The following is an 18,736-nucleotide window of genomic DNA, read 5'->3' on the forward strand; positions in this document are numbered from 1 at the left end:
AAAGATGAGTATTGTAGGATTTTGTACAGCTGCTCAACCAACTCCAGTCACTGTGAGTGTCGAGCACAATAATAAACAGCAGAATCTTCAGTCTTCAGACTGTTCATCTGCAGATACACCTGCTGTCTGCTGTTGTCTCTGGAAATGGTAAACCGGCCTTGAACTGACTGGGAGTAGAATTTGCCACTACCACCCCCTTCAGTGGCAATCCACTCCAGTCCTTTTCCAGGAGCCTGTCTGACCCAGGCCATCCAGTAGCTGCTTAATGTGAATCCAGAGGTTGTACAGGTCAGTCTGTGAGATTCTCCAGGCCTTTTAACCACTGGTTCAGATTCTGTCAGAGTCTGACCATCAACACCTGTTAAAGCAAGAAAGATGCATGTTATGTGTTACATTGGTAATAAAAATGAAAATATGTCAAATCAACATCAGTGAAGATGTTCACCTGCCCAGCAGATAGTTAACAGCAGCAGTCCTGTCCTATAGTCCATCATGTTAAACTGTGTGTCCACTGTTCTCTGTCATCCTCTCTGCAGTCAGATAAGTAGAGGTGGAAGACATCTGAGTTTTGCATTGACTCCTCCTCACAGGGAGGAGAAAGCTAGACTGGATATATGAAACTGGGGAATTAATGTCCAAGAGTCAACCCTCCAAGTCAGCTGTTTTGATGTTTGGCTAGCATGTTTAATTTATGAAAATGATGTGATGTGAGTTGACACATATAGTTAATTTTGGTTTTGGCAAATACTATTGCATAATCCTTTGTATGATTCAGGAAAGAATGCAAGACATCATATCCTTGTATTGAGAGAAAATGTCCTGTCCCTTAGCCCCCTTTATAGTGTGGGATACTTTAAGTTAAGACCCATGGCACAAATGAACTCAAACAGAACTCAATAAAGAATTCCATCTATTGAAACTGCACTGGGTGATTTTGATTGTGGTCCTCCAATATGACACCATAAGAAATGTTGTTCATTATGTTATACTGCTGATTTTTTCACAAAGTGTTCATAAGTCATACAACTTAAAGGTTATCAGGGGAATGAAAACCTCACTTGGAATAGAAGTTAAGAAAACTACTGAGAACTGTTTTCAGTCAGTAGAAATAAATTGTCCACTCAGACATACCTTGTGTAAAACAAAAGCTGCAATAAAAACTAAAAGCTTTGTCACTGTCTGCAGTCAGATTATTAAAGGTGGAAGACAACTACATTCTGCATTGACTCCTCCTCACAGTGAGGACAGAGTTTGGTCTTTAGTTTGTTGCACTTGAGAATCGATAATGGAGGAGTTGTGACATCAGCCAAATAAATCTGATGCAGGCAAATCTGAATGTAATACTTGTTTTATTTGAATTGTCTTCAAAAGTTGAAAAAAGTTTTTTTTTTTTTTTTTAATCATTTTTCAACAACACAAACTAAAACCAGAAACTGTCTATGAGAAACAAAAAATATATGATGGCACAATTATAAAACTGAATTAATTTAAAGTAGAGAAATAGAAAATAGAACAAGAAAATGTAATTTCTGATCTGTTATGTGACTCTATGTGTTATCTGTATTTGTAATAGTAAAATACCTTTTTTTGGTGTTAAATTCTCATGTTATTTAATTCTCTGTCCATCAGGGAGTAACTATCCAACACATACTCACTCACTGGGAGCATGGCTGATGGTGGCGACTGTATAGTTCAATCACAACCTTATGGAAGTTCTGACAGTTGGTTTAAAGGCACAGTTTCTGAATAATGGCTGTGTGCATTTCTCTGTGGAATGAGCTTTTAGATACTTTCACAGTATTTATACAGCACCTACCTGCTTTATAATCACACAAGAAATGGAATTCTCACTTTCCACAATATGGGACCTTTAATTATTGAAATATAAGAGAAATTGTTTCACTCCTGCCTTACAGAATAAAAGATGGGGATATTATTAACAAGTACATTGTGGTAGATAAGCACATTAAACCATAAAAAAGAGGAAGTGACAAACCACAGCCTCAGCTGGTGCTTTCAGATTGTGTTTGTTTCTCTGTATGTGTAGGTAAGATGCCACACTGGTTTTAAGATCTCCTGCTGCCCCCTTTTGGTGACTGGGAAGATAAGTTGTTTGAGGTTTTTGTAAAGCTTTATGCTCACTTAGATGACTGTGGCTGTCGAATCCCTGGACATTCAAACCTGCCAAAGAAACAGATGTTAAAGGACACAAGTGAAAACGAGAGAGAAATAAACAGCAGAACATTAAATGTGTGCATTCTCTGATCAGTATTGCAGCATGAAGCAACGTACAGGGCAGACAGAGTGCTGTCAGCAGTACAGACAGTTTGTCCATCATCTTGAGACTGAAGATGTGAACTCAGATGCTGCAGAATTAAACCCTCTGAAAGCTCTGGATTTGCATTGGCAGTTTGTAAGGGAGGGGCTTATTTGTATAATAGATTTGATATATATCAAATACATCTCCAAGCTAAAAATACTTTGTGCTTTTGATTCTTAACTCTGCATATATGGTATATAACACTGTGAACAGGGCCCCTGAGTAAATTAAGCTTATAATACTTATGTCCTTTTATTTAAGTAAAACCCTTATTATGAAGTCTTACCTTTATTTCAGTACACAGCCTTTAGAAAACCAATTATTCTTGTAAAGCTGCTCACAGGGGAATTCATTTCAATAAGTTCAGTATGACAAATCTAGTGTTACAGGTTCTCTGTTTGCAATGAGCAGGGGCGGTCCTAGACCATTTGGTGCCCTAGGCGAGCTTTACTGATAGCGCCCCATCCCCACGAGAAAAGAACTCATGTCCAAAGAATTGCACATTTATTTAAACAATGATAATACAAACAATATAACAATATGTGCAAAATAATAAACCTGTTCAATAATAAATACACAAAAAATTAACTTTTAAACATATTTTTAACAGTAGTGCAATATCTGAGAACAAAAAGTGCACACTAAAGAATCAAAACAAAAAATTAAACTAACAATAAAACATTGTGTGCAAAATTAGATACTGCAAAATGCGATTCATATAACCTATTAATCAAAATATAATATACAAAATAAACAAATAAGGTTCAAATTCACCCCAAGTGAATAGAATAATATATTCTACTTCACACTAATATCTGAATATAATGATTCAGCTGCAGGTGGTCCCAAATATTTTAATAGTGAATCTAAAATGATATAACAAACAAGTGTATTATCAACATGGAGTAAATCATTTCCATTTTGCTAAGCATTTTAATTTTGGCATTCTTTTTATATAAATTCATTTAGGATGTGTCCGAAATCACTCACTCATTCCCTACTCCCTAGTCACTACATAGGGAGTCCAAGGTAGTGGACTATATAGGGAGTAGTGGGTGACACAGCCTTAGTCCCATATGCTCACAGCTCTATGTGCATACCTCTCTGCATAAACATAACTCTACCTGTATATATCATTTATTATTATTATTATGCTCAACTTATTTGATTCAATATTCCATCAGTATGTAACTTATACTTATCTCTGTTCATCAGTATATAACATATGCTCATCTTTTGCACCTCTGTCTATAAAGTCCACATGTTGATATCCTCATCTGCATATGAGGCACTGACTCACTCAGCACTTTACTAGTTTGCACTCTGGTTAGATGTAAAACTGTATTTCACGGTACTTGAACTTGAGAGTAAAGTTAAAACTAATCCCAAACTGAGTCTAATCTAATTTTGCTATATGGACAGTAATAATAGACTTTTCACATCCACTCAATTTTTTATTTCATAGCACACAATGAGATGCAAAGTGCTAACGTTATATACTGTAGCTAGCATCAACTTGTATAGTGTTTTTCTCGAGAAATAGCCAGCCAGTGAAGGCCAACCCAGGCCAGCAGTCTGAACCAGTCTTATTATGACAATATTGGGCCGACTGCATGTTAATAACGACCAAACCTAACCTTGCTACTTAACGTGAGCTTACGAGTAAGATGACACGATGCTACTGCTAGCTAGCATGATTATATCCTGAATGCTCTGTGAATTTAATAAATATATAATTAAAATGATGTAGCTTTCTCTTGTGCACGTTTCTCCTGCTCTTCTTTTCTGCGCTTTCGAAACCATTTTCCATGGACTGTAGCTGTAACCATGGTAACCCTTCGACAGCCGACCGACCGACTGCGCATCAGTGTGCGCGCTAGCATGTTGTGACCGTGGCGTGTAACAGCTAAAGGTCACGTCAGAATTGTCATTTCTTTTGCTTAAGTTGAATTTATTTTTTATGTCAAAGTATTGTTGTAGATAGAGGGATGGCAAAAACTGTTGAAGAAATAAATAGACATTATCATTTTAATTATAATGTTTTTCTCGCCGCATATTTGGCGCCCCTCACTAGGTGGCGCCCTAGGCAAGCGCCTATGTCGCCTGTAGGAAGGACCGCCACTGCTCAAGCTGCTCAGGAACTGAAACCTGTGTGACAAAATGCAAAATATTAAATGAATTAGCTTAGATGCAAACTAAAGTAATTTATAAATTACCTGTTGAAGGCTCATTATCACCACATTTTACAGATATCTGTTTGTAGTTGTTGCACAAATCAATAATAATCAAATATTATGCAGTGTGGCTGTTTAGCTATACTAAGTTTTATTTCCAATTATTTTTTATATAGAAAAAAATAAAGAAATTGTAACAAATGAGGGCAGAGGTTTATTGGTGCCCACAGAGACCTTTCATCCCTGAATAACTTATTGCATCAAATTATTTCTCATAAAATGTAACTTTAAATCCAGTCATACATCAGTAAATGTCTATGTGTTGTAGCAGTTTGAATTCATGGACCTGAAGACATTAATTATTTGAGATAGTGCAGGGATATAATATAGTATATAAAAGTACTGTAGGATTTTGTACAGCTGCTCAACCAACTCCAGTCACTGTGAGTCTCGAGCACAATATTAAACAGCAGAATCTTCAGTCTTCAGACTGTTCATCTGCAGATACAGCTGCTGTCTGCTGTTGTCTCTGGAGATGGTAAACCGGCCTTGAACTGACTGAGAGTAGTAGATGCTGCTACTGCCACTGCTGATTAAAGCAATCCACTCCAGTCCTTTTCCAGCAGCCTGTCTGATCCAAGCATTTGTGTAATGGCTACCAAACCCTGAATATGTACAGGTCAATCTGTGAGATTCTTCAGGCCTTTTAACCACTGGTTCAGACTCAGTCAGTGTTTGACCCTCAGCACCTACAGACAGTTAAACACATCATTAGTTACTGTAATGCAGCCATATTGTCTTTGTATCAGGAGGTTTGTCAGACAAACAATGATTGTTCTTACCTGCACAGTTAATAGACAGGATGAGAAAAACAACCAAATAATCCGGTCTGATCATTGTAAAAGTCAGTTGTCTCTGTCCAGTCTACAGTGTGTATGATTTAGTCTCTGTCCTTCACTCTGCAACACATATGTAGAGATGGAAGAGATCAGAGTTTTGCATTGACTCCTCCTCCTCACAGAGAAACACACCACATCTCACACATCTCTGAAAAAAACAGGATTTTGATCATTTTATATTATAATGATCATTTTTAATAATTATGAATAATTACAATGTCCATCAAGTTATTTGACCTGATGTTTATACAAACTTGTATTTATTTATATTGTTCTGCAGCATTTAGTAGTACATCCATATACTGGACATATCATGCATAAATGTCCAAATACATTCTCAACACCTGCTGATAAAAATCAATAATGGGAACATTATTAACCATTATTATTGTAGAAAACAATATGTTAAATGTAAGACTGAGAAACTCGTAGTTATAAACCACAACATCAGCTGTTGTTTTCATTGTGTACATGCGTTTCTCATACTCTCCTTTATTTGAGTTATCCGACTTTTTTTTTTACAATTACAGGTTTTAATCCATTAGCTGATTGTCCATCCATGTTGGATACAATATCACATCTAAAAACAGGAACTTGGGGGAAAAAATCATTCAAATAAAAAAATACGGTACACTTGACAGTCAGCGTATTCATTCATGTGACCATTTGTTGTAAAATGCTTAATGCTCGATAATTTCACAAGGAAATGTGGTCAATACAGAGGATTCTGGGTATTTCTGGTGGTTATTGGTAGTTTGTTTCTCCGTGCAACCATGTAGAAATTAACAAAATTAAGATATTTTTCTTCACCTCAGAGAAAGAGAATTTTTAATCATGGATTAAATGATTATTAGTAAAAATCAGCATTGCAAATAAATGTATTACAGATAAAATGTAATGTTCACCCTGGATGTTGTAAATAGAGGAAGTAGTTTTTGTATGACTGTCCTGTTATTGTCTCTCACTGTGTCTCTTCTGGCACAGTAATACACTGCTGTGTCCTCGGTCTTCAGACTGTTCATCTGTAGATAGACTTTACTGCTGGAGTCATCTCTGGAGATGGTGAATCTACCCTGGACTGACTGGGAGTAATAGATCGGAGTACTAGATGTGTGTACGAGAGTGATCCACTCCAGTCCTTTTCCAGGAGCCTGTCTGATCCAGTTCCAAACTGAGCCTCTAAAGTCAAATCCAGATGTTGTGCAGGTGAGTCTGTGGGATTCTCCATGTTGTCTAACTGCTGGTTCAGACTCTGTTATAGTCCAACCTTCTGCACCAGTTGAAACCAACAGAGCAACCAGTAGGAGTGTTAGCTTTCTGTGAGCCATGTTCACAATGCTTCTGTTTTCAAATCCACAGATCCTCTTTAAATATGATGGAAACTGGATCCCTGTGAGAATTTGCTTACAGGAAGCTCCTCCTACATCCCATTCTGCTTTTATAGTGAAATTCAAGGTTTCGAACACAAAACAAAACAATTTAAACAACCTGATCATTAGCAAAAGACATCTGTACCTCCATGACTTTAACAGACTGCTGAGTAAATTTAGATATTTTGACTTTTATTCATGTGTTTTTTAAAAGACACAGAAGATTTGTTCTCCTAAAACTTCACTGGCTTTAAAACAGTTTAATTCAGAAATCCTAAGATCATAAATAATGGTAAGATTAATTGATTTACTGATTAATTTAATTTTATATATTTACTGCAAATACAAGTAAAGTAAAAGCAAGATCATGTTAATCTGTTTGCTGCAGCTGGTTGAAGGCCTGGATTTTATGTTATGTTTTGCTTGTTTTTGAGCATCCAAATTATGGCTGTTTGAAGTCACAGACATACAGAGAAACTTGGAGCCTCAAATGGAAATGAACTAGTTATAAACAGAAATGTGTGTGATGATGTACAAAATACTCTGGAAAATGTCTGCTGGCTTATCTGTCAAATACAGTATGAATGTGATGTTTTTATGTCAAAAGAGGAAACAAAACATAATTTTCTTTTTATTTTCTTTCTCAATTCAAAGTCTGCATGACTCTGCATATCATTTTCACCTGCTCTCCAAACTAAATGAGACTTGTAAAGCATAACCACACAAATGCTGTTCATTTTCTCTGAGGAGTGGTTTTAATGAAGCTTTGTTATAAAGATGAGTACTGTATGATTTTGTACAGCTGCTCAACCAACTCCAGTCACTGTGAGTCTCGAGCACAATAATAAACAGCAGAATCTTCAGTCTTGAGACTGTTCATCTGCAGATACACCTGCTGTCTGCTGTTGTCTCTGGAGATGGTAAACCGGCCTTGAACTGACTGGGAGTAGTAAGTGCCACTGCCAGTATCAGCAGCAGCAATCCACTCTAGTCCTTTTCCAGGAGCCTGTCTGATCCAGGCCATCCAGTAGCCAGCAAAGTTAAATCCAGAGGCTGTACAGGTCAATCTGTGAGATTCTCCGGGCCTTTTAACAACTGGTTCAGATTCTGTCAGAGTCTGACCATCAACACCTGTTAAACCAAGAAAGATGCATGTTATGTGTTACATTGTTAGTAAAAATTAAAATGTGTCAAATCAATATCAGTGAAGATGTTCACCTGCCCAGCAGATAGTTAACAGCAGCAGTCCTGTCCTATAGTCCATCATGTTAAACTGTGTGTCCACTGTTCTCTGTCATCCTCTCTGCAGTCAGATAAGTAGAGGTGGAAGACATCTGAGTTTTGCATTGACTCCTCCTCACTGTTTGGAACTGGATTTGACTTGGATCTCAGTTGATGTTTGATGAAACTGCAGAATGAATGTTTACTGTACATTAGTCATTCCTCCAAGAGTCCCTCTTGCATGTTTCAGTATAATTTGTGCAACAGGTTGACAAACACATTATTTAAGTTGGTTGACCCTTATTAAAGATTAATTAATAGTTTATTAATTTTACCATACACCTAAAGTGAGTATTTTTAATAACATTTTAATGTAAAGAAATATAAAAAAAAAACCCTAACAAATGTTGTTCATTATGTTACAATGTTGAATTTCTCACAATCTTCCCCCGATGTTGTTTCCCTCCTCGGCATCCCCGGTGTGTTTTCTCCAGAGTTCAGCTGGTAAATCAGCTGTTCTGTCCACTATGCCAACCGGCATTAGTACATCAGCTGTTCTCCGGAGTAAACAAACTCAGCGTGCCTGACACTCATTTGTCCTCCTTTTGAGAAAATAAAATAAAAAAAAATAAAATAACAACTTGACACATTACCTTGTTAGTTTAATTCTTATTGGCTAAAAATGTGTGTCAAAAAAGCTGTGCGAAAATAAGTAATTTCATTGGTTACATTTTCGTGACCTATAAACACATGGCTCATTTGAATATTCAAATAAGCCATGTGTTAATAGCCACAACAGGCGCTCACCCAGTCTGACTGTCAATCAAGCTCTCAGCAACAGAGAACTTAACGTCAGTTGTTGGACTGAAATTCTGAAAATGCTCATACTTATATGTATAGGTAAAGCCTTAGCAAAGCCTATACATCTGAAAGAGAAGGTGCTGCATTTTTTTTTTACCCTTTATCTATCCAGATAAAAACATTAAGAACAGTATCTGTATGATGTTTATTAGACCTATGTAATCTGAATTGGAAGGGCGCATTTTCATGAGCTGTATCTTGTATATTTATTATTAGCTATGCGGTATATGTATGCACCTTTACGTAATCTGGTGGAAAAGATAAGATGAGATAAGATATTCCTTTATTTGTCCCACAATGGGAAAATTCCAATGTTACAGCAGCAAAGTGGATATAGAAAAAACAATATAAAAACAGTAAGAGTACGAAGATAAAAAAAATAATAAAAACACTATGTACAAGAGAAAAAACAGTAAGAATCCACAAACAACAGATAACACAAATAGTAGCAGCAGCAGTTGCACATGGGCAATATATTGCACAGTGAATATGGAATGGTATTGCACAGTAATTATTGCACATTGTTATTGTATATAAATATTATATATATTAATTAATTATTAGTATTGATGCCGAGAATTTTAAGATATTAAAATATAAAACGGGATCATACCAAACAAATATCTGCTTGCGTGTATGTATGCCTGTGTATGCAAAGTGTCCTCCTTTCTGATGTGAAGGAAATGGTCGCCCTAGTGTCCCGGTGGAAGCGGCATTAAAACACGAAATAAAACACAAAAACTCTCTCAAACAACATCGTTAGAGAGGGCAGGACTTCAAAGAGTTACAGTGAAAAAATAAGAACGAACAAAAAGAGAATACAAGTTAAGAAGTTAAAAAAAGCAAACTCAAAGGCGGGAGTAACGTAACAGGCAGCATGCAGCTTTCACGCACTACTGATCATCTTAATGTACATATATATATATAAGAGCGTTTCACTTGTATGTGTGAAAGCATTTCACTTGTATGTATGAGAGCGTTTCAGTTGTATGTGTGAGAGCATTTCAGTAGTATATATAAGAGCGTTTCGGTAGTGTATATAAGAGCGTTTCAGTTGTATGTATGAGAGCGTTTCAGTTGTATGTGTGAGAGCATTTCAGTAGTATATATAAGAGCGTTTCAGTTGTATGTGTGAGAGATTTTCAGTAGTGTATATAAGAGCGTTTTAGTTGTATGTGTGAGAGCTTTACAGTAGTGTGTGCAAGCAAATGATCTTCCAGTTGTTTATGTGAGAGTGTTTCAGTAGTGTATGTAAGAGCATTTCACATGTGTTTGTGAGAGGTAATTCTGAATAATGTCCCTGACGGCCCCTCATAAATTTGCTCACTGACTGTACTTACTGACTGTATCTGCTTCAAACAGAAATACAGTGACAGCAGCAAGGACCATGTAAATAATATGAGAACTGTCTGCAGGTTTGCATTAAAGACATTTAACAGTTTCCATGTTTGCAGATGTTTGAAGACGACTTAGAGCTGAACTGAAACCAGTGAGACAAAATGCAGAACTTTGGTAGTTTGTGCATTTATAAGTTACTGTTTGTATTTATCATCACATTTTACTTACATGTGCAGTTGGGTCAGAAATATGTAGCAAGCCACCATTTTCTTTTTAAAAATTCAGCTGTTTTATTGCAGTAAATTGTCAATATTCTCTCCACAACTTTTAGATATTTCTCTGCAGTTATAGTTAGTGAACATGACAATAATTATTTAATTCCTAGATACTTTCTTGAGATATAACATCTTTTTATATAAAGTATTTATATGTATTAAAGTAAATGAGTTTTGTTTCCTCCACTTTCATCCCGTCTCCCAGAAATGGTTTTAATAAATCTACAGAATGTGATGGAAACAGTGAGATTTTCTTGTTTTGTGCTTTAGTTCAGTCCAGAGTTCAAGTGTCAGTCAGTTAAGATCAATGAGAACACCAGATCTGAGAGTTTCCTTTTAGTAACAGGGGAGAGAGAAAGTAGACATTGACTGCCCTCTAGTGTCTTTATAACTGGAACTGTGACATTATTTTTCACTCTCATACTGTGAGCTACTTTAGATGCCAAATGATATAAACATTAATGTGGCTGAAATGTGTAGCTGCATGTCTTTCTTTTATTCAGACCTGGACAGTGATTTCAGCAGACTGTTTGGCTGTCATTGGCTGATTTGTGAAGAAGTGATCATTAAAGGAAGAAATTTTAGTTATTTAGGTGATTCATTGTTATTGTTGTTAGATGATCTTCCTAATACATTGTTTATTTGTTTATTTGCTCATTTACTGTACTGATTTAATACAGCCATGGTGATGTAAATTATATGAAGACTTCAGTCTGATGCTGGTTTGCATAAAATACTTTTAATGGTTTCAGTGTTTGCAGATAGAGCACTAAGATGAGTACTGTAGGATTTTGTACAGCTGCTCAACCAACTCCAGTAACTGTGAGTCTCGAGCACAATAATAAACAGCAGAATCTTCAGGCTGCACATTCTGTCCATTTAGAGTCACTGTTTTACTGGAAGAGTCTAAGTCGATACTGAACTTGTTCTTTAGTGAATCTTTGTAATATGAAGCTCCAGTATGTCTCATTCCAATCCACTCCAGTCCTTTCCCTGCAGGCTGTCTGATCCAAGCTGTGTTATAGCTGCTCAGAGAATAAGAGACCTGACAGGTGATGGTCAGACGTTGACCTGGCTGCACAGTCACAGAGGCTGGCTGTGTCAACTGTTCACACTTCACACCTGTTAAAAAGGAAAATGTTTTGTAACAAATGATCAAGTTATACTGCAAAAGAAGAACTGTTGACTTTGACAAATCCAGAGAGACTCACATCCAGCTGCCAACAGCAGCAGCAGAGCTACAGAGAACATGGTTTATGTTGAAACTGACGTGCTGTGAACTCCACTGACAGCCTGATGGGAAGTTTTTATAGCTGAGTAACAAGGAAGGTCACTGAGTTTGCATAGAATCAAACATATGAAGCATCAATGTTGGTCTAACTGGAGCCAATAGAAGAGTCTGTTGACTGTTATTATATCTGCAGAGTGAAAATATGCCTGGAAATCACCTCTGCTTTACATATGATATTTTAATTTCACTCAACTGTAACATTTTTAAAATGACACTTTACATTTAGAGTTACAGAAATTAAACAACTGTAAACTTTGCTATTACTATAAACTATTACTGTCTAAATCTTTACTATTAAAACATTTGATAATTTTTTCTATAATTACAAACAATAACCAGGATAATTATTCTTAATGTGAATATTAACATGTATCATGAATAATGGAAAACATATTTATTCAAATCCACATTGCAATAACCATGATGACACACTTTGAATATGACGTGAGCTGTTTTTCTGAAATAATTAATTTACTGTCAGCACCTCCTTCATCACATTCATTGTTAACTTCAAACGTACAGTATGAGGATAATAAAAAAAACAAAATGGCTGTTGTAATATCGCAGCATCTATTCATTAATTTACTCACTGACTGTACTTACTGACTGTATCTGCTTCAAACAGAAATACAGTGACAGCAGTGAGGACCATGTAAATAATATGAGAACTGTCTGCAGGTTTGCATTAAAGACATTTAACAGTTTCCATGTTTGCAGATGTTTGAAGACGACTTAGAGCCTTGAGAGGAAAACAGCTGCTCAGGAACTGAAACCTGTGAGACAAAATGCAGAAAAATATAAACCTTTGGTAGTTTGTGCATTTATAAGTTACTGTTTGTATTTATCATCACATTTTACTTTCATGTGCAGTTGCGTCAGAAATATGAAGCAATCCACCATTTTCTTTTTACAAATTGTGGTGGAAATTCAATTCAGCCCATTCATGTGAGATGCAAGAATTATACAGAGTCAATCAGTTTTTCTTTTCACCCGTGTGTAACTCTGTGCAGAGTGAGCCTCTCCGCTTGTTAGCATGAGAAGGACTCCCTTTTCAGAGCTGCACCCTTATTTATTGAAGAAAAAGAAACAAATCAGGTGGTACATAGGAGATAACAGTTAGATATGTTAACGAACGTCATAACCATGATCAAAGGGAGATGTCTGGAGCCAGTCTCTAGAGGAGTCATCCTCTCCTCCCATAGCGACAGTAAAACATTTGAGACATTGTAATCACCGGTTGACCCTTAATCTTCATCGTGTGGGAGAGGTACCAGGTGCTGAGGGCACCCTTGAAACAGTTAGACATTTTTGTACGCACAATAGTTCATAAGCATGAGGTTACATAGAGTGCATGCACTATAAGTCATGAGAGTGAGGTTATTATAGAGTGTATTAAAGTGTTTACACTAAATGTATCATAATGTATTAAAATTTTCCATTACAAAATTCAGCTGTTTTATTGCAGTAAATTGTCAATATTCTCTCCACAACTTTTAGATATTTCTCTGCAGTTATAGTCAATAAACATGACAAAAATTATTTAATTCCTATATCATTTCTTAAGATATAACCCCTTTTAATAAAGGTATAATACAAATACTTTAATTGAATGAATTGAATTTTGTTTAGAAAAGAAAAGTATCAACTGTCACAATATCCAGTGTACATGAGCAGCAGGAGAATTACACTTTAGTTCAGTCCAGAGTTCAAGTGTCAGTCAGTTAAGATCAATGAGAACAGCAGATCTGAGTTTCTCCGTTTAGTAACAGAGGAGAGAGAAAGTTGACACTGACTGCCCTCTAGTGTCTTTATAACTGGAACTGTGACATTATTTTTCACTCTCATACTGTGAGCTACTTTAGATGCCAAATTATATAAACATTAATGTGGCTGAAACAGTGATTTCAGCAGACTGTTTGGCTGTCATTGGCTGATTTGTGAAGAAGTGACCATTAAAGAAAGACATTGTATTCATTTAGGTGATTATTAGAGACCTCGCAAGCGACCGCTGGAGGTCCCTATTGTATTTGCTCGATTTCTTCTTACCTATTATTAGGGACCTGCATAGCGACCGCTGGAGGTCCCTATTGTATTTGCAATGTTTCTTCTTCTTCTTACCTATTATTTTTAGCCCCTATTGACTGCATTTTTGCCCCCTGAACATATACGAAAAGTCAATTTTATTTGGCAAAGTGGTCAGGCCTGGTGAAAATGGGGATATTACATGCGTCGCTTTCGGGTCTGCCACTAGGTGGCGCTACTATCATAAAAAATGCGTTTAGGCTAATAACTTCTGCATAGTTTGTCGCACATTCAAAAAACTTACATCCACGTGTTCGGTGAATGGAGTTGAATCTCCCCATATAAGCCCCGCCCACTTCCGCCTAGAATTTTTTTTTTCTAGAGCGCAAAATGTCCATAAACTACTTTTAAGTGTTCCTGCTACACTCTTTTTTGATTCGCATGAAATTTTTCACCTACTACCTGGGGACCGCCCTGGCAAAAGGCTAATTTGAACATTTTTGAAATTTAAAAAAATAAGCACGCTATAAAATTCCAACTTCCTGTAGATTTTTCGTCAAAAAGGAAGTGGACCATTTCTCCACATTGGTATGTCCGATTGACACCAAACTTGGGTCCAAAGTTCCACATGTCTTCCTTAAGCATCGTGCACAATTTCAGGCCATTGCCACTAGGTGGCGCTCTTTAAAATGAAGAAGTTTATATCTCTACAACGGTATATGTGATTAAGATGAAACTTGGTATGATGCTTCCCCCTGGCTCCCTGAGGCTCCCTTAAAAGGAAAAACAAAATGCGCCACTAGGTGGCACTCTTTTGGAATGAAAAATCACTGTGCGAATACCGTAATAGTTATGAATATGAAATTCACAGGGCACGTGTAGAGTAGTGCCTGAAGCTCACATACCAAAAATCATGTTCGTCATTTGTGTAGCGCCCCCTACAGGATAAAAAAACAGAAGCCCCGGCGCCACGTTTCACCGATATGTACGAAACTCGGTAGGCACGTGTAACATGCTGGGACGTACAAAAAAGCCTCTTGGACCCATACCCCAAACCCCACAGGAAGTCGGCCATTTTGATTTTCTTTTTCACTTTCGACGAACTTTTCGCGTTTTATTTGAACGAACTCCTCCTAGGGCATTTATCAGATCTGCTTCAAAATTTGTGAGTACAGTCAAAAAATGGTCCTGATTAAAAGTTGTGCTATTTGTGCATGTACGTTGAAGGGCGTGTCCGTGGCGTGGCATCAAAGTCAGCCATTTTGAGTTTTTTGCTTATTTTCTGTGATTTTTCGCGTTGTATTTGAACGAACTCCTCCTAGGGAATTTATCGGATCTACTTCAGATTTAATCAGCGCAATCTAAAGACATTCATGATTTAAAGTTGTGCTATTTACGACATTCCGTCAAACGGCGTGCCCGTGGCGTTGCGTTGAATTTCGACCAGTCACCATAAACAGATAGTACTCAACTTCAGTGTACAGTCCCACCCTGAACACGTCCTCATAACTTCAGCGTACATGATCCAATCTCAATGAAACTTCACGTGTTTCATAAGTCCCACCCTGAACACGTCACATGACAATATTCAGACATAGTGATAGCGCCACCTACTGGCAACAGGAAGTAAGCGCTGCGTGGCGATTTTGAGCTGCGTTACGTGAAATGACCGTGCCAGTGACGACTTGTCAAATTCAGCGGATTCGCCATGAAATGCCACTCATAACTTCAGTGTGCAATGTCCAATCTCCAGTGAACTTCATATATTCTGTAACAGTCTCGCCCTGAACACGTCCTCGTAACTTCAGCGTACGTGGTCCAATCTCAATGAAACTTCACATGTGTTACAACAGTCCCGCCCTGAACTTGTCTACATGACAATATTAAGACATAGTGATAGCGCCACCTTCCGGCAACAGGTGGTAAGCGCTGCGTGGCGATTTTGAGCTGATTTACGTGACATTTTCGTGTTGTGGCAGCGCACCCCGAGTTGCATGGAGTGTACGAGGTCCCGCTCAATGCTGCTTGCAGCTTTAATTTTTTATTGTTGTGCTTCCTCACAGATTGTTATGTTTTCTTAAAGAAAAAAATTAAAATGCAAGTCTTTCTAAATGCTTATTTATTTAAGCAACCAGGCTTTTGTGCTGTCTGGCTGTTTTGTGAGGAAGTGAATGTTACAGTAACACATTTTAATGTGTTTAAATGGTGATTGTTGTTGATGATCTTTCTAAATTTTTAAAATTTTATTACAAACAACAACAACAAAAGATCAAATAAAACAGAAATATTTCTCATAGTCAGTCCAGTGAGGATGAGTACTGTAAGTTTTTGTACAGCATTGCTCCTTCCTGTGTTACTGTGAGTCTCGAGCACAATAATAAACAGCAGAATCTTCAGTCTTCAGACTGTTCATCTGCAGATACACCTGCTGTCTGCTGTTGTCTCTGGAGATGGTAAACCGGCCTTGAACTGACTGAGAGTTCCCCTGCCCAGCAGATAGTTAACAGCAGCAGTCCTGTCCTATAGTCCATCATGTTAAACTGTGTGTCCACTGTTCTCTGTCATCCTCTCTGCAGTCAGATAAGTAGAGGTGGAAGACATCTGAGTTTTGCATTGACTCCTCCTCACAGGGAGGAGATAACTAGACTGGACTGGTGATATTCTGATCTTCACTTGTGGAACTCAGAGGAGATTTAACAAAATATCAATACTTTGAGTTTCTCCTTTTGAGTTTATTTTGTACGGTGGCCGTGAAACATGCAAAAAAATTCAAAAGACCCTGTATACAGCCAGTGTTTGCCTTGTCTGTTTTGGGCTACTCTAGAAACATGGTGGACCCAAAGCAAGGTGGCCCACAGTGTGTGTAGATCAAAATGGCTCATTCTAAGGCAACAAAAAAATAACGATTCCTTTATAAAGGTGATTATACACTAATGAAAACATACATTATATTCCATTCCTGCCAGTAGATCTCCAAATGGTATTATTTTCCTTGTTTTACTCACTTGCAATGTAACATACAAATAAATTAATGTAGCTAATATTTATAAATATTCATTAATATTATTATTATTTGTGTCAAATGGATTTGAATGAAAATAGTGTGAAGTTGAATTCAGTTATATATTCTTCTATTAGAATGTGTTACTGGTTGATCACATATGTTTCTAGGTATTTGTGCAGGTCTGTTGGTGGTTTGTATCACTGTGGGGTAACGTACACAGTAATACACAGCTGTGTCCTCAGGCTGAACATTCTGTCCTGTTAGAGTCACTGTTCGAGCAGAAGTGTCTCTGCTGTAACTGAACTTGTTCTTCAGAGCATTGTTTTGATAAAAGTCTCCTCCACCCCACTGATGGGAAATCCAATCCATTGGTTTTCCTTCACACTGTCTGATCCAACCTGTTGCATAGCTGTTATCAGTCAAAGAATAACCAGAGACCTGACAGGTGATGGTGAAGGACTGTCCAAGCTGCACAACCATTGAATCTGACTGGATGAGATCAATACTGTTCACACCTGTGGAAACAGAAATCAACATTATCTCCATCATTCATCTGACTATTCAGTGTTTCTAATGTGTTTATTAGTGTGAATCCACTGAAAGCTCCTCACAGGATCCAGCTGCCAGCAGCAGTATCAGAGCTACAGAGAACATGTTGATGTTGAAGCTGAACTGATGTGAGCTCTTCTGTCCTCTCACTGACACACACACACTTCACTTCCTTATGAGCAACACACAATGAGGCTTATTTGCATCCTAATGACAGTAAATCAGCTGACTAATGTGTATTTAAATATTTTAAAATTAGGATGAAATGTTCAGGCATTTGTCGTCATCTCACACAGACAGAAGGTGGAACTTCTTCTCTTTTCTTCATCTCTGACAAACACACTATAGACTATTGATTCACTATTGATTCCAGTTTGAAGAATTAACATCTCCATGAAGTTGTGTAAAGACTCCTGACTCACTTCGTCTTGCAGCTTTGATTTTGATGATGATCTTTTTGTATTTTACAAAGGCTATTGTCAGAAGACGAGTATTTAAAGCTCAGTTGTCGTAAACACACAGTCAGCTGACAGCTCAGATGATTCCCTCAAGCATCCAATTGGCAAATATCATTCAGGGCTCCTAATTGAAGCTGCTTTAGCCTGCATATCTTTGCTGCTTTCTCTGCAAGCTGTTTTGCAACCCACCTCCACCCCAGCTCCTTCTTTTATGTTGTATCTAAATAATCAATGTCATTTTATGATTGCATTGATGCTTGCTCTGTTCTGTACCCTGGGGGGTCTCTTCTGCCACTCTCCTTGTCTTAAACTTTTCCATGTATGCACATGGAAGGGCAGGGAGGTCCCAGAACAGAGCCATACCACCAAATGTAACATTCTGCTTTGGAAATAAAAGTTCTTTTGACAAAAGTGGTCCTGACTGAATTGTTGACTTCGCAACCACCAAGAACGTTGCTTTTGATAAGCCATGTTTACAGTGTGTTTACATGTTTTCAGTTGATTCAAACTTTATATGTGATCTGAACGGTTTTCCTGAGAACATTTTTTTGCTGTCAGTAAACCTCCTTTATCACATTCATGATTAACTTGAGCACAGCTTTTTTTGTAATTGCAGTATTTCTTTATTCATTAACTTATTCACTTACTGTAGCTACTTACTGTATTAACTGCAAACAGAAATACATTGACAGCAGCCAGGATCATGCAAATTGTATGAAAACTGCAATGTGATGCTGTTTTGCATAAAGACTTTTAATGGTTTCAGTGTTTGCAGATGTTTGAAGACATACAGAGAAAATTGGAGCCCTGAGGGGGCCTTGAAGTGACTGAGAGTAGTATGTGGTGCTACCACTAGGTTGGCTGAGAAGAGAAACCCACTCCAGTCCTTTTCCAGGAGTCTGTCTGACCCAGGCCATCCAGTAGTCACTAAATGTGAATCCAGAGGCTGTACAG

General features: G+C 37.4%; 1 gene segment (V, D, J or C); it reads right to left on the bottom strand.

The window, feature by feature from the left end:
• Nucleotides 1-7,538: 7,538 nt before the first annotated feature.
• On the bottom strand, nt 7,539-8,099 carry LOC127351835 (Ig heavy chain V region 914-like). The segment is given in 2 exon segments: nt 7,539-7,894; nt 7,982-8,099. Coding segments are annotated over 2 exon segments (360 nt in total).
• Between the last annotated feature and the right edge of the window lie 10,637 nt (nt 8,100-18,736).

This window comes from Dicentrarchus labrax, unplaced genomic scaffold (genome assembly GCF_905237075.1).
Source record: "Dicentrarchus labrax unplaced genomic scaffold, dlabrax2021, whole genome shotgun sequence".
NCBI lineage: Eukaryota > Metazoa > Chordata > Actinopteri > Moronidae > Dicentrarchus > Dicentrarchus labrax.